General features: G+C 36.1%; 1 protein-coding gene across 2 annotated transcripts in view; it reads left to right on the top strand.

Annotated features, from left to right (window-relative positions):
* The window catches only part of MAGI2 (membrane associated guanylate kinase, WW and PDZ domain containing 2), a 1,300,621-nt gene that overhangs the window by 737,330 nt on the left and 537,333 nt on the right, over window positions 1-25,958 (top strand). For both annotated transcript variants that reach the window (XM_088018616.1, XM_088018615.1), the window contains exon 3: window positions 9,865-9,984. In XM_088018616.1, coding sequence (XP_087874742.1) covers window positions 9,865-9,984 — 120 coding nt within the window. The remainder of the gene's footprint in view (window positions 1-9,864; window positions 9,985-25,958) is intronic.

Below are 25,958 nucleotides of genomic sequence, written 5' to 3'. Positions count from 1 at the left end.
AGATTAATGGTTCAAGAATCCTGAGATTATGGTTTGCTACCATGTTTTATAAGTGAGAGTCCAGTGTCCCTTTACCCTGTCCCTTTATATATTGTGAGAATGGATCAGAAACCAAGAATATAACTGTTTAGGAATCTGATTTTCCTTGGGTGAGCCATTTCATCTTGTCATGTCTTTGTATCCATGAACAGTGGATTATTCTAGATTGTAAATGCAAGTGACATAAAGGCAGAGCTCTGATGGAGAAAAGAATTGTGCAGCTAAAGTTTTCTCAGCAAGACACTGGGAGGATAAAATGGACTTTGGTGTGAAAGAATGGATAAAATCCAGGTTATTAACTCTTTGTCACCAAAGTAGTGATGATTCAAATGCTATGCGATTATGAAATCATTCCTTTTGCCCTAGCTTTTCCCCAGTGTGTGGATGCTTGTGTGTCAGCAGTCAGTGATGTCTTGGTACCGTCAATAGTTAAGTATGATCATTGAGTGTAGGAGCCTTAATACTGAAAATGTATATATATGCATCTGCTTCTAAAACAATCACTCCGAATATTGCGTATCTTTTTAAAATAATATATATACATATTTAAGACTGACTGATTTGTTTTAGAGAGACAGTGTGGGGGGGAGGGGTAGAGGGAGAGAGACTCCACTTTCAGTGTGGACCCCCACGCAGGGCTTGATCTCATGATGCCCTGAGCCAAAACCAACTGCACACCTGGACATTTAACCAACTGCACCACCCAAGCATCCCTAATAGCATATATTTTTTATTTGAGTATAGCTGACACACAGTGTTACATAAACATTGCCTGTCTTTCTTAGTATCATGGGTTTTGAGTTCCATTGACAGGGACAATAAGATAAAGTAGGAGTTTTGAATGACATTTCTCACCTCTACCCTTTGTTTTCTGTAGTGTTTACACCAGGGACATACTTATATAAGTGGAATCATGGAAGTGATGTAAGGATATATTTTTCTAAATAATTTGTTCCAAGAGAGGGCTTTATGGGTACTAATTCCATCATGCATGCTGCCCATCCCCTGATTGAGTCTGATTAGTATAGTTGTAAGCAAGCTGTAATTTAACATTTAGTGAATCAGATACCTTGGCATAGAGAAATAATAAGATGCTATTTTGTCTTGCTTGTTGGAGATCCCCAAATTTCTCATTTGTGTCTTCTTTTTTTTTAATTGCTACCATAGTATTTGCTTAATACAAGAAATTTTCTGCATCGGATACTTGTTTTTCCTTGCCGTGTTATCATTTACCACTCCTGGAGAGCCACATTCAAGCCTCCTATGTCTTTCAGGATTTAAGCCATATTGTTGCATACATAGGACCAAGATGGTTTATATTACTTCCAATAATGAAAGTTATTTATAAGCAAACATAAATGGGGATTTGTCCATTATCTTCCAAATTCAATTAACTTCTAAGAGAACTATGGAAAAGCAATGTGCAGTAACATTAAGAGAGTGTTGCAGGGCTCCAGTATACCTCTCATGACTGTACACCTATGCACCAACAAATGAAGAAGGGCTTGTTTCCTCTGAACCCACAACATGACTATCGATTACTTTAGGGTGAATGCTAAGGTCACAAACCACATACTTTATGAGTTGTTGTAGTTAAATGGATAATGAAGTCTCGTATTGCTTTTAGTTTGAGTTTCCAGAGATCTGAGCGAGCTTAGCGCGGTGATTCTCGAATCATTGTCCCTGGACTAGCAGCATCAACAGCACCTAGAAACTTGTTAGAAACTTAAATTTTCAGGTGCCACCCAAGATTTATTGAATTATAAATACGATCTGTGTTTAACAAGTTCTGCATGTGATTCTGATGCATCCTATGTTTTAAGAACCATTTGTTTGGGTATGATACTGCCTCAATCCAAACTGTTAAGATGTAAAACAGTAATTGGTGCCATATGGGACATTGGTCTGAACTTGTATATCAGATATATCCAAGGAGAGGTTTCTTCTTCAAAAATTTCTGTGTCTGAAAAATACAGAACATTATTAGCCATGCCAATGCAACTTTATTTATTTTTTAAAGATTTTTATTTATTTGTTGAGGAAGAGAGAATGATAGAGAGCATGAGAGGGGGGAGAGTCAGAGGGAGGAGCAGACTCCCTGCTGAGCAGGGAGCCCGATGCGGGACTCGATCCCGGGACTCTAGGATCATGACCTGAGCCAAAGGCAGTCGCTTAACCAACTGAGCCACCCAGGTGCCTGCCAGTGCAACTTTAAACAATAGTTGGCAGCATGCTATTTTAGAGGATAAGGGAGTTTTGAAATAATTACTGAAGTTTAGAGCAATATACTTTTAAGAAGAAAAGTCAAAGTTCCTGGTATTTTGCAAATGGATTTGTCAAATATTTAATATTTTATAAAATATGCAGTGTTTTATTGAGGCAGTAAATACTTCTTATACCTAATAGGTGATTAACTGAACCAAATTGCAGGTTTTGTTTTTTGACCTTAACCCAACCCTCTCCATTAGCCAATAGGAAATCTATAAAGCTCACACTGCTTTATAATCTATCACGTAGAATTTAGTGACCCAAACTATTTAATTTGCTTTGCTAACTTTAGCTCTGTGTCTATATAAAATCATACTTCTGGACTTTATTTGATTGAAAATGAGTGTAATAAATCCCAAGATCTAAGCAGATTATATAAAAATTGATTAGAGGCATTGGCCAAGGAATCTCCTGAATGTTTTTATTGGAAGCACACACACAGATCTGGTGATGGTGTTCACACTTGCTAATGAGTAACTGACAAACTAAAGAAGTGTCTTCAGAAATCTAAGAGTAAGTTAATTAAAGGTCGAATCCAGAAGAAGTCACTGTAGCTGTCAAGATTTATTTTCTTCAGCTTGCAGTTGAGAAACACCAGGACTAAAGAGAGAATGTATTCAGAAACATGCTTAAGAAAATAATTCAGTTTCTCAGATTCTCACACAGTGACCCATCTACTTAGAGCACATTGACTATTAATGATTGATTCCAAGTCTATTTCTTTACCAAGGGTGTATTGGGTGCCTACAGTGCAATGGACACTGTAGAACTTTTAGCACACCAAAATAGATTACAAGAGATGACTGCACTGACCATTATCTAGGTAGTAATACTTTTCTATAATCCAATAACTGCTTTTTAAAGCACTTTACTAAAATTAGAACATATCTGAAGGCTGAGGCAAAATAAGCTTCAGAATTACATTTACCACAAACATCTTGCTCTTTCCTTACTAAGACAAAAGGACCAATGTTCCTTCATTAAAAAAGTAGAAAAATAATAAAAAAAAACACAGTTGCCATGGTAACAAAATGACCAGTGGCCTTGATGTGCTTTCACTATGTATCAATAATAAGCTAACCATTTGGGAGCATTCATTCTCTTCAGACATGTCTTTTGAGCCAAAATGCTATATGCTTTTATTAACTCATGAAGGAGGTGTTATTCATACAGTACTTAATTTAGCAATTATTAAATAAGTTGTTTTTTTAAGAAATGAAGCAATAGGAGATAAAGCCTCAATTTGGTAGCATTTCCTCCATTCCCTTTCTATTTATTTTTCCTTTGGAGGAGTGGTCCAGGAGAAAGAGAATGAAATTCATAAACCATATTCTGGATAATAAGACTTATTTTGGACTTATCTAAACACTACTTAGGAATCTCCCAACAAAATACAGAAGAGCATTAAAAGAAGATGAGCTTCAACTTTTAGCTCTATGATTCATCATCTGTACTTCCTCTTTTATTCTACCTAGCTTCCACCCTATTCTTAATGCTGGGGGATAACTTGTTATTACTGCTGAGTGTTGCTTCACTGTCACCTCTCGATTCATAATCGTTTGAGTTGGGAAAGTAACTATAATTATTTCAGCATAAAAATAAGGTAAGTAACTGCTTCAGGAAATTCAACTTAACTATTCCTCCAGTCTAGATAAGAGTTACCATTAGCTTCAGATACCCATCGTACAACACTTCATCACATTTCACATTATTTGCCTTATTTCTAGAATCTTCTTTCTTTCCCAAGGGATGTTGTAGATCACCAATTGCTTTCTCTTTATTTAGTCAATTGCTTTCTCCTTCTGGGGGCCAGTTGATTTAACAACAACTAATATCTTTTCTTCCTAGATGAGTAGGTCTGAAATCATGCTTTCTGACTCTTGTTGTTGGAGGTCCTATGCCGGTGGGTAAAATTAAATGACTCACTAATCAGGTTTTATGAGCGCTTTCACATTTTTCAGATGATTCAGCAAATGGTAGGAAACTTCTTGCAACTTAGTCCATAGACTCTACTGGTTCTAAATGTCTGCTAACAAAAGACAAAACACCCCTGTATGTAGTGATTGAACCATTGTGTCTCACATTTTAGCATGTTAATAAGGGAAATGGATTTATATCTCAACTTATGTTTCTTCCTTTTTTTTTTCTTTTTAAAGATTTTATTTATTCACCTGAAAGAGAGAGAGGGAGAGTATACACAAGCAAGGGGAGGGGTGGGGGAGAAACAGACTCCTTGCTGAACAGGGAGCCCGACTTGGGGCTCGATCCCAGGACCCTGGGATCATGACCTGAGCCAAAGGCAGACGCTTAACTGACTGAGCCATTCAAGCACCTCGCAACTGAATGTTTCTTTATACCCAGACAATAACCTTGGCAACCTGAGTCTTTAGGTATAAGAACTTTTTAGTTTTAAGAAGTGTTAGTGTGAATGAAATTAATTTACTTAAAACTTTAATTATAGTAGATTCCAAAAGTAAGATACCATCAATGATGTCTGTTAGAATTGTATTATTCTTAGTAGTACTATTAGTATTACTAAAAAGGAATGCAGTCATGTTACCATAATGTTCGTGTTTTTACTTTTTCTAATACCCTTTCATATGTATTATTTCCCTCATTGCAAACGACAACTGATGGTCAACTAAATGATGTTCTATTTTTTTAATTTAAAAAACATTTATTTTAATTCCAGTTAGTTAGCATACAGTGTACTATTAGTTCAGGTGTGCAATACAGTGATTCAACACTTCCACAGTATCCCGTGCTCATCACGACAGGCGCACTCTCTAATCCCCATTGCTTATTTCACCCATCCTCCCACCCACCTCCCCTCTGGTAGCCATTAGTTTTGTTCCCTATAGTTAAGAGTCTGTTTCTTGGTTAGCCTCTCTCTTTTTTTTTCCTTTTGCTCACTTGTTTTTATGTTTCTTAAATTCCATGTAAGAGTGAAATCATATGGTATTTATCTTGCTCTGACTTATTTCGCCTAGCATAATACTCTCTAGCTCCATTCCTGTCATTGCAAATGGCAAGATTTCGGGTTTTTTTTTTTTTAATGGCTAAGGAATATTCCATTGTGTATGTGTGTACTACTTTATTCATTCATCAATCGATGGACACTAGGGCTATTTCCATAATTGGCTATTGTAGATAATGCTGCTATAAATATCGGGATGCATGTAACCCTTTGAATTACTTTTGTATTCTTTGGGTAAATACTTCGTAGTACAATTCCTGGGTCATAGGGTAGCTCTATCATTAATTTCTTGAGGAACCTCCATACTGTTTTCCAGAGTGGCTGTACCAGTTTGCATTCCCACCAACAGGGCAAGAGGGTTCCCCTTTTTCTGCATCCTCGCCAACATCTGTTGTTTCCTGTGTTGTTAATTTTAGCCATTCTGACAGGTATGAGGTGATATCTCATTGTAGTTTTGATTCATATTTCCCTGATGATGAGTGATGTTGCTCATCTTTCCATGTGTTTATTGGCCATCCGTATGTCGGGGTGCTTGGCTGGCTCAGTCAGAAGAGCATGTGACTCTTGATCTCAGGGTCATGAGTTTGAGCCCCGCCTTGGGTATAGAGATTACATAAAAATAAATATATAAATAAACTGAAATGATATTTTAATCCAGGACAACATATCTAAATTATTAAAACAAAAATAGAATGCAAATGTTCTGAATTCCAACTTTGAAAACCTTTCTGCTACACCATGCTTCCACTTCCCTTTTTAAAAACATGGGATGGTATAATACTATATAAATCTATTTCCAGCTAAACCTCTCTGAGGGAAAGATTCAAAGCATGCAAGGCTAGAAGGATGGTGGTGACATTAACAGAGGAACAGTGTAGAGAAAGTATGTTTCCATTATGATATTTTCCTGAAATGCTGAGTCAGATTTGTCACCCATGAGGATGGAATAAACTCTTTTTCAGACATGCAAAGTCTCAAAAAATGTAGCTCCTATGCAACCTTTGATAGAAAGCTTCTGACAGATGTGCTCTGCCAAAGTGAGGAACTAGACCACAAAAAGAGACATGGGACCTGGGAGAGAGCAGTACAACACAGAAGAGGCAAAGTGAATGCCCAGGATGATGGTGAAAGATGATCCCAGGATGGCAGCTGTGTCGTAGGACAACATAGTCTGGATTGGAGCAGGTTAGAAGCTCCAGGAGTGATTTCTTCAATACGATAAGCATGATGAAATATCAGATATGCTTGTATGTTTATCCAACAAGGAAGGAGTTAATTAATTGAATTATCTATTAATATATGGAAAATTGGAAATGGAAACATTAAATCTAGAGTAAATGAAACTTATGCAAGAAAGGAAAATTAGTACACTACAAGATTCAGCTGGAAGTAGATTTACCTAGTATTATTATTGTAAACATTAAATAGTAATCTAAACACAAGTTTGTTCTATTGGGAGAATGGGAGGAGGTAAGAAGGAGGAAGTGATGTGTAGAAGTGTGGGCAAAAAACAGCTAAATCCTCACTTTGCTTTACTAAGAAATCAGGAAATAATAAAGTAAACAAACAAATGGAAACAAGGGACATCATAAATAAATTTTAAATGTATGGAAGTAAAAGAATCAGCTAAAAGAGTTAAAAGTCTTTGCCTCTGGGTAAAGGAAGGGTATGGGGAGTAGTGATGACAGTACGCTTTTATTTAAACACTGAACTCTGTAGAATGGTAGAATCTTCAAAATATCTGTATATTTAACTCTGATTTATAAAAAGAAAAAAACAGCTGAACTGAACTGCAAGAAGGCAGAAGAGAAAGGATTCATCTTAGCAAGATAGATGGATGATTGCAATTAAGGGTGAAGATAATGCAGAAAAGGAAAGTACAAATTAAGAAACTTCAGGGAATTTGACTTCAGATTATCTCTTACTTTACCAAAAAGAAAATGAGCTAATATCTTCTGCTGAAAGTCAAAGCAGTTGAATATTAGAAAATGGTGAGATTGTCACAGAGAGGGAAGATGTATAAAAAGATTGCCAAGCATCAGTAGTATCCAACTGATATTGGATAACCTGAATTTGTAGGGTGCTTTGTTAGTGCATGCTCATGGTTTTCTGTATCAACTGCAGTCTATGAACGAAATATCCAACAGTGAACTTGGGAGCTTATTAAGAGTTGGGAAATGGTGAAGGTGAACCAAAGGAGAGACAAGATTCTAGGTTGTTTCCAGCCCTTTAGAATTTAGAGAGGCAAATGAAGCCATATTTGGGGAACACCAGGGAAATTAGAAGAGATCAAGAGACTGGGGGTTATAATTATAAAGAAGACAAGAATGAAAAAAGAGGATGTGAGATGGATGTCAAAGATGGGAATTGCAGCATTTGGGATTATAGTGTAGAATTTCTTCAAGGCATAATGAGGTAGGTGAGCCCCCAGTCCAAATAAGCAGCCAGCGTCAAGCAGGTCCATGGCAACAGGTGACACTGATGTAGCCATTGGGAGTCTGTATCCCCAAGGCAAGAGCTTGTCACATTATCAGTCACATTATCCTCAGGTGCAATGTAGAGATGGAAAACCTACCCAGTGAACCAGAGTACTGATGGTCCTCCCTAAAAATCACAACCACAAACACATTCACTAGAGTTTGACACAGGCAAGCAACTCCAGTCAAGAAGCAGGCCTGGAAATTGCCTTCAGGCATGTGGTTTTATGCTCACATTGTGGTAAGAATGCATTACCATGCTGCAAGCAGTTAATTAATCAAAGTGTGTAGCTTCTGAAATATGCAGATAAATTAGGAAGGAAAATTTAATCTTTGTTATGTGATTTTTCTTAATGATTAGAGTGTGTTCTAAATAAACAGAAAAACAAATTGATTACCAAAAACTATGTTAATGTGCTTTTAATTCAGAAGGGTTAAGCATATAAAAGTCAGGATATTGAAAGTTAAGGTTCTCATAGAAACATTAATTTGACAAAATTATGCATTACTAGGTGTGGGAGGTTTATATTTTATAGCATAAAAGCAGTAGGAAATATTGCAAAATGTGGCTCAGCTGAACAAAATGAAATAACAAATTTAGGGGAAAGTCATTAAGTGTGATTATGGAAAAAATTGTTTTGCAACCTCCAAAGAAGGGTTATAAAATCTAATTTTAGGAAATAATGCCTTCAAATCTTTTCAAAAAATGTTTTCAATGGAAATTACTCATTTTTATCAAAAATCAATTTCCCTAACAGATTGTATGTTCTGACATGAGTTTATGCCTTTCATTTGCAGCTCAGATTTGATCCTAATAGACCAAAAGAAGAGCTGACTGGCTATTTTCATGGCCTTGTTCATAAAGATTTCATAGACTGAAAATTAAATGTAAGGGTTTAAAATATTTCTTCAGTATACAGAGAATAGGGAGGAAATTTTAAATATGAAGAAGCCTGCCAGTGTACTAATACTTGCTTCTATATTTGACCTCTGTGTATTTCTGTAAACTATTTGCATATTATGGATTATGGAAATTGCAACCTGATCATACAAAATGTTTTATTTAGGTAGCACAGAAAAAAGAAAAGAACTTAAGGCATGTTCAGAGAAGGAAGTGCACCAGAAAACAAACCTACAGCCTTTACCATGTCTCTATTTTCATTCCTGCCTCATGCACTGGACAGCAGGGCTGGAAGCTTGAGTTCTCCAGTACACCTGCACTGAGCCATAGGTGGATGTTTCTGTCACTTTGACCCCAGAAGCTCCCTTCATTCTATAGGAAACAGGAGTGGTGGACCCATGAAGCGACTCCTTGGAGCATGTCACTTCCCAATCCAATCAGAACTAAAGGCAAGAAGGAAGGAAGAAAGGAAGGAAGGAGGGGGGGAGGGAGGGTGGGAGGGAGGGAAGGAAGGAAGGAAGGGAGGGAGGGAAGGAGGGAGGAAAGAAGGGAAGCAGGCAGACAGGCAAGCAGGAAGGAAGGAAGGAAACTATTACTAGCATTATAATACTACCTCAATTATCACCAATTCCAACTATTTAATTAATTTTAAGTAATAATAAAGATTTTGTGTTCCTTTAAATCAAATATATTTTTTGGTGCAAATTAACAAATGAAAACCAAAAGTACCCTCACAAAAGAGATCATGAAAATATAAAGATAAATCGACATGCTGCTAACATTTCTATTTTCCATTGTATTTTATGTCATAGCGAGACAATCTACAGAACAATAAAGGTTCATTCATAGAAGTGAGATATGTAAATTCCTGAGCTAGCAGACTCCTGGCCCAGTATTCAAAACGCCCCTTCAAAAAAGGCACAACGGTCTGCATTTTTCACTGGAAAAAAATCTATGCAACCACATTCCATGGCAATGAACTCTTCATAAGCTTGTTGAAGAAAAATGCTTTGTATACTTACTTTAATCTTTAACCCCTGTTATTTTCTGTTTCCAAACAAACAGAAGGACAAATGCAAACTGCCAACTCGCAGGATGTACAAACAAGTGTTATTGAATATTCAGAAGTATGGTGGTATTTCTAAAGTTCAACAACAAATCACTTAAGAGTCTTTCTTTGTTTTTAAATTTTCCTTATTCAGGCACCACAAGGCCACATAAGGAGGGTGAGGTCCCTGGAGTAGACTATATTTTCATCACCGTTGAAGATTTTATGGAATTGGAGAAAAGTGGTGCTCTCCTAGAAAGTGGGACTTATGAAGGTAAGCACAGCTCTACTGCTAAATGTATTCCTTGTTGCATCACATTTTTCTCCTTTGATTGAGATGCATTAAGACACCAGATTACCAATATGCTACTCTGTTTGGGTTGAGAGCTTTAAAGAGGTCATTTCAGAAACATATTTGCTTAAAAAAAAAAAGTTAAGCTACATCTGGATTAACTCTACTCTTCAGATGCCAAGAGATATGTATATATCCCCTGAAGTAGGCTTGGATGGCATCCTGAGGCTAAACTGTGTGTGATCTTCCAAATAAATTATCTTCATCTCTGGAGCATCTCAGGGCTTGAGTTCCAGTCCTGTCATTATCTCTGTGTGGTTTTTCTCAGTTTCTTCACTTCACTGGCCTTCACTTGCCTCCCATGCAAAATGATGAAGTAGGAAGATATGATCTCTGCGTGCTCTCCAAAGCTCTGGTCTAATAGCAAGTCTCCTTGTGTACCCGAGTCAAAAATGAACAGTAAATGACACTGAAAACTTGAATGCGGGAAGTATGTTTCAGTGGAAAGAGCACTGTAACATGAGCCAGAATCTCTCTCAGTTCCAAATCTGGCTTTATTACTTAACCACTAACCCAGTTAGTGTCTCTGAACCTCAGTAGAATTAGCTGTAAATGGGGAATGGTAGCATTGAAAAATATAAATAACATGTTGATGTGATCACATTTCTACCTTTAAGTGACATCTACATGCATATAGTGTAAGTCTAATGAAATTATGTATCTGTGTATGCATAAAGAAACTTTAAAATGATATGACTAAAAAAACGGTAGAGAACACTATTTTTATTCCTATTTCACAGTTATTGTATGTGTGAACTATATTTATATATTTGTTATTAACTTGAAAGATGAATCTAGTTGACTGTACTATAATTAATAGTGAGTGATACTAAAAACAAAACTAATAATATATACATTGCTGCTTAGTGCGTAAAATACCTGAGGTTTACCATCAGCAGATAAGTTGGGTTTGGTATCAGTTTGGCCGTCCACTTCCCCCTTCATTTACTTGTGGATGCCCAGTGGACTATAGTTATTTAAGAACTTAATATTTTAAAGTTGCTAGAAGTATTAAAATCTCTTCTTTTACTTTGCACACTCCTAAGGTAATTTAGGCTGAGACATATGCCTATTTTATGGCTAAGACATTTACTTGCTTATTGCCACATTTACAAGAAATTAGCAAAAATACTCAGGAAAAGAACATGGCTTTACACATGAGTATTGTTTCTTGTTCATACTGTCAAAAATGAATAATAGTGGAAGTTGATTGAAAATATTTTAGGGGCACCTGGGTGGCTCAGTTGTTAAGCGTCTGCCTTCAGCTCAGGTCATGATCCCAGGGTCCTGGGATTGAGCCCCACATCAGGCTCCTGGCTTGGCAGGAAGCCTGCGTCTCCCTCTCCCACCCCTGCTGCTTGTGTTCCTTCTCTCGCTGTGTCTCTCTCTGTCAAATAAATAAATAAAATCTTTAAAAAAATAAAAATAAAAATAAAAATAAATATTTTAAATACAGGAGCACCTGAGTGGCTCATTTTGTTAATGTCCAACTCTTGATCTTAGCTCAGGTCACGATCTCAGGGTCATGAGATCGAGCCCCATGTGGGGCTCCATGCTCAGTGGGGAAGCTGCTTGAGATTCTCTCTCTCCCTCTTTCTCCCCCTCTGCTCCCTCTGCTCATGCTCTCTCTCTCTCTCTAAATCTAAAAAAAGAGAGAGAAAATATTTTAAATACAAAAGCTGTGTTTGTCGTATAACCGGGCTTACACTATATGAAAAATAACTATCTGTATAAATCATAGAAAATACTCATATCAAAGAAGTCAGAGTAAATGAACAATAAATTTTGTACTATATTTTCCAGCAGGCTTTGTGACATTATTTAGTGGTATTCATTAGTTTGCATGTCTGCCAATAATAATGCATTGTATTTAATTACCTTATTAAATATTATATTTATGTCACAAAGAACCAGTGGCTTAACATAAGGAGCATTCCAAGAGTAATATGATTAATAATATGACCTTTTCTTTTTTTTTGTAAAAATAAAGACTGTGTTAACTGTATAGAAAGTGAAAAAATTAAACCAAGTGTCCGTGTTAAATCTCCACTGTTCTCATGATAAACTAGATGCCATGAAATTTAATAACAATATTTAAAAAATATAGTCTTACTTAAATTTTAGGTTCCAGTTAAATTTTGATGGAACTATCTTGAAACTGTATAAACGTAGCCAAGTTTTATGAGCCAGGGTGGGTTGTCCTGAATCTTCTTTAGACATCTTTTCAGTATTGGGAGTTTAGTTTCCTAAAGTTTGGTGCCAGCTTGTTAATTGCCTCCATGTCCATAGAACTGATCATTGACTAATAAGGCTGATTTATATATATGACTTTGGGCAATCAATACCATTGTTTGCAAATACACATGGTGTACTTGGATGAATAAGATACTCCTTTTTCAGGTCAAATAACCATTTAGGCAGACATCTTGGGAGCATTCTCAAATCTCAGGATCTTTGGATTTTTCTACAGTTACAGCTGAGGAACCAGTAGAATTGACATTCTAATGAAAATCACTATTATTCCTTCAGATTGATCATAAGCTCTATGCTCAGGGTACCACTTAGTGTGTTACTTGTCAAGGAAACCTGAGGAATGCCTTTTCTGCAGCTGATGCTTTCAGAATATATAGAATAACAATCATGTGCTACTCACCTAGACAAAGAAAGACCTGAGAGCTTTTATATTTGTCAAACTTTCATGATATCAATCTCTCATAAGATTTCTTCAGTAAAGTCCTGGTTTTTCTGTTATATATTCCTCCTTCTGCAGTGTTTGGGCCATTGCTCCATCCTTCTTGCTAGAACATTCACATGCCTTCTCAGTACTCTACAGCCCCTCGGCCAGACTAAAAAATTCATCTTTGATAACTACAAGTCCACTAAAGAAAATAAGAAATTGAGTTACTCTCAGTGTTAAGGTTATAGACCTGTTAACTATGTTGGGTCCTTAAGACTGATTCCAACCCACACACCAGAACATCAAGACTGCTGATGCAAATGGAGGTAGGGAGACAGCCCCTGCTTCTTCTTTCTCATAAATACTTAACAACCTAACTTGTGCATTTCTTGTCAGGAACTGGGAACCCATTCATTTTTTTTTTATTAACAAAGATCAAGGAAGTCCTCTATAAAATGTCTAGTTAAGATGCCCATCATTGAGAAAACCAGTCTTATAGTATTCATCCCCACCAATCAGTTTCAGAATAGGAGACACCTACCTGAAAAGTAGTTAAGAGGAAGAATATAGTCTTTTAAGTATTTCTCATATGTATGCATTTTAGTCTCACTGTCAATAATTCTAAGTTTAATCTTGGTGAATATATGTACTGGTACTATATTCTGTAAGATGCCCAAATAATTTGCTGGTCTTGATTTAGTCTTCTTAAAAATTGGGGCAATATTACAATAAGTGAATATATGTAAATAAAATGCAGTTTGTCCTTTGACTAGAAACAAAATGGACTGTCCTGAATTGCTGATCTGCCTCTTAGAAATTGGCTCAAATTACTTGCTCCAAAAGAGCAATTCTTTTACTTACCTGAGGCTGCAAGGAAGGCCTTAGTGTGCTTGAGTTACTATCTACAGTTATGCCACATGATCCTAGGCAGAGTTTTAGCAGATTCTTAAAGTCTCTTCTCTGCAGCACCAACTCCTCGCTCAGTCTAACACCTCATTTCAGTCTGCTATACAACAGCTGCTGAGTGCCCTTGCCATGCATATGGCCCAATGGACTTGGTTCTGATGGATCTTGGTAAACAGCCTCTTTTTCATGACTTGGATGATCCCATCCTTACCTTTTCATATTGAGTCAAGTTTAAAATTAAGCTAATAGAACAAAGCCCAGTGGTGAGCCTGACATAAAATCAAGTAACAGATGGTATGAACCGTTATGTCAGGACTGAAGGTGTAGGCTTCATATGAAACACAGACCACAGAGCTCTGTTAAATGCAGATAATTCCTTTAGGATTAAGATCACATGCAGGTATGAGTGAGACACGAAGAGGTCTAAATAAGTGAGTTGATCTGGTAATCTAAAGGATAAGTACTCTAAGTGCCTGGAAGGAAGCTTTGTCTTTGGGAACTGTCCAAAGTGCTGAATTACCCATGGCTCTAAATCCGTGAATCCTGCCCGACCTACTTCTTCCATTTGTCTAGAATGTTGCATTCATGGTTTCACTGAGCACTCGCACCAGCTGTTTGCCTCAACCTTTGTTCTGAAAGTCATTATTAACTAACCCCATGTCTCCTGAGCTGTGCCTGGAATCTCATTTCATTAACTCATCTACTGAGATCATCCACAGTCATGTTCCGGAGCAGCACTTCTGTCATATCATCCACTACAGTATTTTGCTGTTTTGCTTTTAAATGGAAACAAAGCTATTTTTCTATCTATTGGAGAAGCCACTGATCCTAAACTTCAGTGTTTCCTTTAGATAGACATAAGCTGGGGCACCTGGGTGGCTCAGATGGTTAAGCATCTGCCTTTGGCTCAGATCATGATCCCGGGGTCCTGGGATCAAGCCCCACATTGGGCTCCCTGTTCAGCAGGGAGCCGGTTTCTCCCTCTGCCTCTGCCTCTCTCTCTCTCTCTCTCGCTCCCTCTCTCTCATGAATAAATAAATAAAAATCTTTTTTAAAAAATAAAATAAAATAGATAGACATAAGCTTATTGTAATATTGCCCCAATTTTTAAGAAGACTAAATCAAGACCAGCAAATTATTTGGGCATCTTACAGAATATAGTACCAGTATGGCACTCACCTTCACCTCAATTATGTGATTTCTCCTAATCATGGACCTAACATATATGGACTTGAGTCTACTGCAAACAGCACACCTAACTTCTTAAACAATTTTATTGCAGGGACTGTGAAATTCAATATGTTCTCTTCTGTACATAAAAGTATGGTCCTTCCTGGTGTAGCACATAAAATCCTATAAAAAAATTATTAAGTACAGGGGCATCAGGGTGTCTCAGTCAGTTAAGCATCTGCCTTTGGCTCAGGTCATGATCCCGTGGTCCTGGGATCAAGCCCTGCATCAGGCTCCCTGCTCAGGGGAGAGTCTCTTTCTTCCTCTCCCTCTGCCCCTACCCCCTGCTCATGCTCTTGCTGGCACATTCCCTCTCTCTCAAATGAGCAAATAAAAAAAATCTGTAAAAAAATTATTAAGTACAAATAATTTTCTATGAAAATAACAAGCAGATCATGATGAGAGAAAAGATACAACAAATTTTACATAAATCCATTTCATCTTACTAAAATCAGCATCAACTTTTTTAAAAAAATCATAGCCTTGATACATTTATTATTGAAATGTGAATTTCTATTTTCAATCAAGATAGCATTGGGTGATAAAGGGATACTGAAGCCAAAGAAAAATCATTACTGGTACTATAAATAGTGTTGAGAAAAAACGTTCTTTTATCAGTCCAAGTTTCTACCCACTGAAATGTAAATAATATTTCCTGAAGGGCAGATCAGTGCTTAAATTGATGCTAGGATTATTGTCATTCCAGGAGACCAAAATGAGATAAAATGTCATTGTTTTTCCTTTTCCCTTACACTCTATTACAAGAGAAAATGTTTACCATATTAATAATAACCTTTATAACAACAGTAGATTCTTGGAGCTTGCAGTTAAAGGGGTCCAGTTGTTATTATATATCCAGATTGTAACATGTTTTTATTTTGATACTTGCTCCTTTTTCTTTCTTTTGGCAATATTCCTACTGTGGAAGATTCTAAGCCATACATTTGGGTGTTCATTTTAGGAACACTAAACATTTACACATAAAGCTCATTAAATCTTTATTTGACCTGTAGAGGAAAACACATTAGTGAAGTTTTACACCCCTTTGGGATCTTATAATGCCAATTTTTTTTTTTTCTGTAAGTGATTTAATCTGTATTCAGAGCTATTGACAGAGAGTGTATGATTTTTGCATGCTGCTTTGCTCTTGTGTAAGGCACTAAAACTAGATGTATTATTGTGCATTAAAATGTGACAAAATATCCTTTTGGTTTGGGACCTTTTATAAACCCAGCTTTTTCCAAAATATGTAATGCAAATGCCTCTTTCTAAGTATTTTTTTCTCCCAAAAGAGACTAGAAGAACCAAACCAAGGAATTAATTAACTAATTTAAAACTATCATATAAATTATAACTTAAAGACTAAAGTCAAGGAACATGAAATGACTTGCTTGTTATTACCTAAAGTACAACATTAACCAGTTTACTATTAGCTGTATAAATTTTTGTTCAGTTGTAGTTAAAAGGAACAGGAGCAGCCTTTTTGGAGCATGTCATTAAAATAAATCTAATATTCATGGGCATAGGACTCACTTCTTCAGCTCTCTCACAACCCATAATGATAATAATAATAGGTGAAGCCTAGGTTTCCAAAACTGTGATAATCAGAGTTTAATTAATTTCCTTCAAGCTCATGTCTTTAATTACAATGATTTCTTAACTCCTGTATACATCTCTTATAAATTTTTGTCTGAAACAAATTGAGACTTCACCTGAAAAAAATATAATGCCCCTCATTTAGTGGGAAGAAAAAAATGCATGACTTTAAAACTTTGACTTGTATTTCTTTCCACTGCTTCAAAAAGCAGAACCTATTTGCCTTTCCTGATTGGATGAATATTTTCAAACCCTCTGAGTTGTTTTACTTTATTTTTTTCCTTTTGAACAGAAATTTAATTTGATGTCAAGAAACAACAAACACAATTGATGCTTACATCATTTACCTGTCAAGTTCAAGTCAGCTTATTAAACATGTACTACACACATAGAATTTAACTAGGTAGGAAAGGTGCATAGAATAGTTCCCATTCACAATAAGCGTACAATCTGTTGAGCAACTATAAGCCATAACATGATGCCAATATAATGCTGGAAGACAATGACAAAGATATACTACAAATCTTGTATGAGCAAACACAGGAATCACTGAACCCAGTCTGAGAAAAGAGAAAGTTAATAAAGGCTTCTTGAAAGTTTTAACAATATAGTTTATCTTGATGATTAAGTAGGAGGTAGCCAGGACAATTAAAAAGTAGGGACAGGGCACCTGCATGGCTCAGTCAGTTAAGTGTCTGACTCTTGATCTCGGCTCAGGTCTTAATCTCAGGGTGGTGAGTTCAAGCCCTGCATTTCACAGACTAATGACTTGAAAACTATAACTTAACATCCTTCTCTACAAAAGTCAGTTTTATATCTGAATTTCAAATCTGAAAAGTAAAACTTCTGAGACTTTCTTTCCTTATATCTTCTATACTTCTGCTCTGAAGAACAGAAGAGTCTAGCATATGATTGACCATGAATATTATTTCTCTCAGGATAAAGAGAAATCACCAAAAATGAAAAAAAAATAGCCCCCTCATTTTTATTGCTAATTAAGTATTTTATTTCAAAACGTGGTGACCAATCTCCAGAAAAGTTACAATAGATGTAGATAATTTTATTAATTGTTTTTATAAGCTACAAATTTCATTCATGCACAAAAACTATATCTGAAATTTTAAGGCCTCTATTGATCATCCTGCAAAGCATACATGTATGCACAGTGCTTTCACTAAAATTATGAAGTAACAGTCCTAAAAATACCCTGCCGCCCTGTGTTTAAGTAAAGCAATCGTGTTGTAGAGGATTCACACCACATGAAAGCTTTTCCTTGTTGAAGGCTTGGAAACTCTGGCAATTAAGGAAAATAGTTCATACACTAGATTAAAATTTAATATGGTGAAGCAGTCTGTCCTTCCTTATGTAATAATCAGCTCTCTTAGATCTGTTATAGGCTGTATTTGTTTGTAACAACCAGATAAAATTGATAAGTGGTCAACGTATCTTGTCTGCATGAGACTGTTTTCATGAAAGCTAATTCTAAAGACCCTACAAATGTGAATTTTAAAGGACCAGTAAAAATACAGATTGATATTAATTATTAGTTATAATAAAATGGAGAGTTTGACTTATAAGCCTATTTATATTAGCTATGCTGGCCTCCCTTCTGTTCTTTGAACAGAACAAACACATTCCTACCCATCTGGGATCTTGAATTTGTCGTTTTATTTTCCAGGGCTCCGTGTCTTCCAAATAACTACATATTCTATTTTCTCACTTTAAGATACTCATTTAAAAGTTGTCAGGACACTTACCTGACAACCGTATCCAAAATTACACCTGCCAACATTCTCCAACCCCTTCCTCTGATTTGTTTTTCTTCATCGTAGTTACTATATAAATGAGATTATAGTTTGTATCTATTTGTCTATTTGGTATTGTCAGTATCCAAACCACATGAATGTAAACTTTAAGAGATCAGATAATTTATTTGGATCATTGTTAATTCTTAAGTTTAGAGTGGTCTCTGGCACCTAGGAAGCACTCAGTGAATATGAGTTGAATAATGAATGGATGTCTAGTTTCTTTCCTCAGAGTCAGCAATGGAAACCCCTTAATCCCCATATGGAAATTCAGCCTAGCCTGAGACCCTAGGACACATCCCCTTCCTAATTCAAAATGTTCTAGGTCAATAGTATGGAGCTGCAGCACCAATTTGACCTCAGAATCTTGTACTAGATTAACCTTGTATTATAATTGTAATAATTTTATTCTTGTCTTAATTCTCATGATTAACCTTGTGAGTCCCTGTTCTGAGTTCCTATATGTGTTTGTCTGTCGGTACCCTACAAACTATAACACTGTCTTCAGAATACAGTTCTTAACTGTATTGCTATGGCCATTCCTCATAGTCTGTTTTTTTTCACTATGGTAATTCATGGTTTGTCAAATCACTCAAAATCAAAACCTAGTAGACTTGGTCAACAAAACTATATCTCCCTTTAAACCCCCTCTCCACTCAAGTTCTGTTGATTGTACTTACCTAAATACTTCTTGGTATTACCATTAGGCTCATGGTAATTGCCCTTTTGTATAATTCCTGTCTTGTTCATGTTCTCTTTATTTTTTTCCATAAACATTTCAAAGACTTTCCTGATTTTTCTACCTTTAGTACAGAAAGTCAGTGAACAGTTGGAGAATAGAAGTAATGAGGCCAAACTTTTGGAGAGATAGAAAGATCCTAGGTTGTATTAGAAAATATGCAAGTTCAGAAAGTTATTTTAAAACAAAGGAATTAGTATGTGTGTTCTCTCACTAAAGAAATGTAAAGACATTTTAATTAACGACATATGGTGCTTGGAATGTATAGCATTTCACTAACATTTGCTGGGTGGTTTTCAATAAACTGTAAGGGAGCATGAGTTTCCTTATTATTCTTTTATTCTTAGAGAATTAATGGAAAGGGAATGGAAATAAAATTTGATTCCATTATTAATTCTACGCTGCTAATAAGATTTCTACTCCAACCTCACCTTTCTCTTTCATTTTACATGAGGGTGACTTTAAATTTTCTTTTAATATGTGAAAGTTCAATTTCTTTCACCACATAGTTAATGGACAAAATGATAAATATGAAAAATTCATAATTTAAACTGGAATACTGATGATAACCCAAATACTGAACATAACATATGGAGTCAATAAACAAAAAGTTTTAAATAATATACAGCAAGCTCAAACTGAGATGAACCTTATGATGATTGGTAAATCAAAGGAAAAGACTTGATTTAAAATTTTCCAATGAGTTTTCTTTCTCCTCACCCTCCCCCCCACTTTCATTCCATACATAAGAATGTTACCTCAACAGGCATGCATTTGACTAGAAAAACCTGCCCTTTGGCACTGTGAGCTGATATTGGAGGGTGCTATTTCCCAAAGGGACCTGTTCCCTCAAGGCTAGCCCACAAGAACAGAAAGATTTCTCCAGGTCAGGTCCCTCTGGATTATTTCCAAGAGGATTAGATACTTCCAATTTCTACTCCCATTCTCTGAGTTCTCCATTAAACTTCCAGAGAAAAAAATCTACTGATGCAGCTTTCTGGTTTCACTAGAGATGAAGCAAGCATTACTACACTTAAAGTATAACTTGTCTCAAAAAAGTGTGGTTCCTATCATTTCTACCTTCAAGGATGTCCAGGAACACTCATTTTCAAATAGTATTTGCAAGTTTGGCATCATTAACTACTCTCCTCTCTTCTCTTCTATCCTCCCTCAATTTAATAAGTCTCATTTACAGTAAAATGTAGCAGCAAATTAGGAGAGGTTGCATGCAATGATTTATGTAAGGGAGAGAGAAGTGGGGACGGAGACTCCTGGAGGCTGACACACTGATGGCCTGACAGTGATTGAGGACAGGAGAAAAGTACAAAAAGTGTACAGAAGAAATTAAAGAACAGAGTCACCTAGGGTCATTTGTTCTAGGGGAAGCACTCATCAGTCTCCCAGAGGACAGCAGAGTATTGCAACCCAGCACAGCTATTGATTTTCCTAATAATGACCCTGAGGTATCCAGAAAAGGTTAAGTCATACGCAGAAAAGTAGTATTTGAGAAAGATTTCCTTCAAAGGTGATTAAAATTTAAAAGTTTGAACTTCTGAAGGGAAAGGCTAGAATATTCACCTAAACAGAATACCAGAGTCCCTGAAAATGCCAAGCAAATGAGTTGCAATATTTTAGCTATTTTCTGAGTAGAAAAAAATTATATATGTATTCAAATTTATATTCAAATTAACACTTGATTAAATTGTCTCAATAATTAATTTATAAACACATTCTATAAATGCAAATACATGATGTTCTTATATGCCCAGAACATTTGAAGTATATATGAATATACTTAAGAAAAATGACTAGATAGTTTCCAATTATAATGAAGTTAGAAACTACATATTCTTTGGCCTTGGTAATGTTTGTCATATTTTTTTTTTAGTCAGAAATCCTATATGTTGTATATTTGCAAAGCACTAATGAATATGCTAGACTTAAAATAGATCTATAAATAGATCTAAATATAAATAGATCTACAATACTATTGGTGCATTACCAAACTGTTAAAATTAATGTATTAATAAAATGCAAATGTACAAGTTTATCCATTTTTTAAAAAAATCTTAGCATAATAGTATGCTAATATTACTTTTCTCACTTTTTGAGATAGTCACCTGTCCCCCAAGGACAGGAGTGATAGGTACAGGCTACTTTCTCAAAGCCCCAATTGGGAAGGAAATACTATATCATTACCTTGGTTTGTTTTCATGAAAAGTTGACATTCAGAGTGTTATATATACTCATATTTGAAGCAAAACATATTAATCAGAAGTTAAAGATATTTTATACTGGTAAACTTTCTTGCCCCATTATATTATCACATTTTTCCTTCATATTCATAGTCCTGCCTTTGCACTAACCTTCATTTTAGTACTCTTCTTGTTTGTTTTCTTTTCAATTATTTAGCTCCTGTCATATTTTCATCCTGTCACAGTTTAGATTTTTTTACCTTTATTTATATAGTTATTTTTTTATGTTTTTATTTAAATTCCAGCTAGTTAGCATACAGTGTACTATTAGTTTCAGGTGTACGATACAGTGATTCAGCACTTCCATACAACACCCAGTGCTCATCAAAGTGTCCTCCTTAATCCCCATCACCTATTTAACTCATTCCTCCACCTACCTCCCCTCTGATAACCATCCGTTTGTTCTCTACAGTTAAGAGTCTGTTTCTTGGTTTGCCTCCCTCTCTTCCCCACCCCCGTTCATTTGTTTTGTTTCTTAAATTCCACATATGAGTGAAATCATATGGTATATTTCTTTCTCTGATTGACCGATTCTGTTTAGAATAATACTCTCTAGCTCCATCCCTGTCATTGCAAATGGCAAGATTTCATTCTTTTTTATGGCTGAATAATATATGTACCCCAGTGTTTATAGCAGCATTATCTACAATATCTAAATAATGGAAACAGCCCAAGTGTCCATCAACTGATGAATGGATAAAGAAGATGTGGTGTGTGTGTGTATATACATACATACACACACACACACACACACACACACACACACACCGTGGAATATTACTTAGATTTTCTTTTTACTTATCATTCAAGTGTTTTGTTTCTACCCAAAGTGCACTGATTATTTGCTTTCTTTATTCTTGCTTTCTTTATCCTTTGCTTTCTTCTGAAAATTGGTATCTTATATTCTTACTATATTCCTACTTTATATTCTAAAAATCTTCCCCTTTTGGGATATGCTACATTTTATACTTCAATTGGTCTTATTTCTTGGTTTTTGCTCTTGCATTTCAATACTTTTTTTTTAAACTAGTAAGCTATAGGTTACAGCAATGTGAGTAATGGGGACAATATTCACAAATGTTCCCACAAGACAATGGCTTGTTGTTGAATACAACAGAACTTTAAAATGATTTCTCTGTCCTGCATAGGAAACAACACTGCCGTAGAAATGAGCATAAATATGGGTGTTTTGTTCAAAATAAGCTGTGTGGTTTGGCATGGTATATGCCTAAAAACTGATGTAATTTACCCTGATTCACCACTTTTTCTATGTAATTCAATAAGCCCAGTGGTATATTGGAAACTGCCCTCTTGTCAAATGGGTCTTACATACTTAATATTTGCCTGAATGGAACTAATAATTTCAATTAATATTTTACCTCATTTTCCCTTTATCACTAAAATTAAATTATATCCATGAGGATGAAAATATATAAGATTTTCTTCTTTATTGTTCTTTAATCTTCAAATCCTCATCCTTTTATTTAGGCAGGTCTTCTTAGTAGTAATTAGAAGGCTCTTGGGGGAGGGGATAAAAATAATTGTCTCTGAGTATAAAGATATTAATAACACAGAAAGACACGACTTTATTTTCATTTATTTTTTTTTCTTATTTATTCTTTAATTTGAAATTTTACTTCACTTTGAAACCATCCCCTGTAAGTACTCATTCTCATCTTGGTTAATCACATCACCTGTGTTCTTGTTGCTTATTATTTTCTATTCTGGGTATCTTTACAATTATCGTTGATTTAATTCTATTATATATAATTTGAGACCACACTTGCTTCTTGGTAGACTCCTGTAACTTCCTCTTACAGAATTAGACTCAGAAATATTATTTAATAGAATTATTTATATTCTTCCAACATGGGTTTCCAATTACTTGAAAAGTGTTTTTCCTTTTCATGTTTCATTTAAATTTTACACAGTTCTTCTATTAATGAAAAAATGCCTCCTCATGGCACCTATTTTTCAGAAACAAGAGTAAAAATAAAAATCATATAGGAAAGTAAAGATGCATTCCCAAGAGTGAATGAAAGTAGATCACGGCTGCCTCAAAGTAACAAAATATTGATCAAGGTCTTGTCAAAGGTAACAAAATGCATTAAATATGAGCATGAAAATATTGAGACAGAATGTTGAGAAGCTAGAGTTTGCGTAAGGAAGGGAAACTGCTGGGGGGAGGGGACAGCCAAGTTGTTAGAGAGAGAATGGACTTCGACAGGCCTTGCCAAGGTACAGTGATTTCAACTTGTAGAACAGTCATTGAAAAATTTTTTGTGCTAGCAATCCACTTTCAAGTAAAAGAATTGTTGGCAGTGGGCTTGAAGGAATTAAATAGTGCTATATAAAACTGTGGTTTTCAGAGTGCTACAATACTGCAATCTTCAGAGCTGGGTGATTGTCTGATGGAGTTGTTTGCATCCCAGGCTGCATTTGTTGTATTCTAGAAAGTTCTGATCTCTTTTGATGTCAACTGAACCATACCCTCATGTCCATCACATTTTCTAACAAACAACATTGAAACAGAATCTGTGGGAAACAAAAGCAAAAATGAATTGGGACTTCATCAGGATAAAAAGCTCTTGCACAGCAAAGGAAACAGTCAGCAAAACCAAAAGGCAACCTACAGAATGGGAGAAGATATTCACAAATGACATATGAGATAAAGGGCTAGTATCCAAAATCTATAAAGAACGTATCAAACTCAACACCCAAAACCAAACACATCCAGTCAAGAAATGGACAGAAGACATGAACAGACATTTTGCCAAAGAAGACATCTAAATGGCCAACAGACACGTGAAAAAAATGCTCAACATCACTCGACATCAGGGAAATACAGATCAAAACTACAATGAGATACCACCTCACACCAGTTAGAATGGCTAAAATTAACAAGTCAGGACACGACAGATGTTGGCGAGAATGCAGACAGAGGGGAACCCTCTTACACTGTTGGTGGAATGCAGACTGGGGCAGCCACTCTGGAAAACAGTATGGAGGGTACCCAAAAAGTTAAAAGTAGAGCTACCCTATCACCCAGCAATTGCACTACTAGGTGTTTACCCAAAGAATACAAAAACACTGATTCAAAGGGATACATGCGTCCTGATATTTTTTTAAGATTTTATTTATTTATTTGAGAGAGAGAGTGTGTGCACGAGAGAGCAGGGGGGAGGGGCAGAGGGAGAAGCAGACTCTCCGCTGCACAGGGAGCCCAACTCTCGGGGCTTGATCCAGGACCCTGAGATCATGACCTAAGTTGAAGGCAGATGGCTTAACTGACTGAGCCATCCAGGTGCCCCATCCTGAAATTTATAGTAGCATTATCTAAAATAGCCAATTATGGAAACAGCCCAGTGTCCATCGATTGACAAATAGATAAAGAAGATGTGGTACATACATATACAATGGAATATTCCTCAGCCATAAAAAGGAATGAAATCTTGCTATTTGCAATGACATGGATGGAGCTAGAGAGTATCATGCTAAGCGAAATAAGTGAGTCAGACAAATACCATATGATTTCACTTGTATGTGGAATTTAGGAAACAAAAGAGATGAACATAGGGGAAGAGAAAGGAAAATAAAATAAGATGAAAACAAAGAGGGGGGCAAACCAAAAGAGATTCTTAACTATAGGAAACAAACTGGGGGTTGCTGGAGGGGAGGTGGGGGGATGGGGTAATTATGTGATGGGCATTAAGAGGGCACTTGATGAAATGAGCACTGGGTGTTATATGCAACTAATGAATCACTAAATTCTACCCCTGAAACTAATAAAACAGTATATGTTAACTAAATTGAATTTAAATAAAATAAATAAAAATTTAAAAAAAGAAACAGAATCTGTCCTCATTTGCAGCAAAAAACAAGTTCTAAAAATATGTTAGAGGGGTGCCTGGGTGGCTCAGTTGGTTAAGCGACTGCCTTCGTCTCAGGTCATGATCCTGGAGTCCTGGGATCGAGTCCCGCATCGGGCTCCCTGCTCAGCAGGGAGTCTGCTTCTCCCTCTGACCCTCCCCCCTCTCATGTGCTCTCTCTCTCTCGTTCCCTCTCTCTCAAATAAATAAATAAAATCTTTAAAACAAATATTGTTAGAATGCAGAAGATAGCTAGTGAAGGACTGCAGTACTCCAGGAAACCAAATAATTGGTAGGGATGCACTGTGACCCAGAGAAAGTAGAGCTGTTTTTCCAAGTATACAGTTGAGGCCTAGGAATTGCAAGTGCAAATGCTAATCTTGGATTTGTCATGAACTTGATTTTGGACCTCTACTAAGAAGGCTTTAGGAGAACATGAGCACTGTATTTAAATGACTGATGAGTTGCACATGACAGAGAAATGAGATTTTTGTTCTGAGTGACCTTAAGGAGTGGAACTAGACAAGTAATAGATAAAGAGACAAAGATTGTGGCTTGATATAAAGAAATGCTTTCTAATATCCAGGGGCTAATGAAATAATAAACTGAATGCATTGTTAAATAGTTGCTGGGATTGCCAGACATGGGCTAAGAGCTCTCTTGGCAGTGCTGTTCTAGAGGGGATACACACATCGATAAATATTTGGACTGAAATAACTACAACATCAAAACATCAAAAACAATACTAGATGTGATGGTTAATCTTACGTGTCAACATGATTGGGCCATGGGTTGCCCAGATATCTGGTTAAATATTGT

Source organism: Eumetopias jubatus, unplaced genomic scaffold (genome assembly GCF_037043125.1).
Source record: "Eumetopias jubatus isolate StellerSeaLion01/CBP00866 unplaced genomic scaffold, mEumJub1_p1.0 scaffold_14, whole genome shotgun sequence".
Classification (NCBI taxonomy): domain Eukaryota; kingdom Metazoa; phylum Chordata; class Mammalia; order Carnivora; family Otariidae; genus Eumetopias; species Eumetopias jubatus.
The sequence above is the reverse complement of the archived record's forward strand: the minus strand, read 5'-3'. Positions and strand labels throughout refer to the sequence as shown.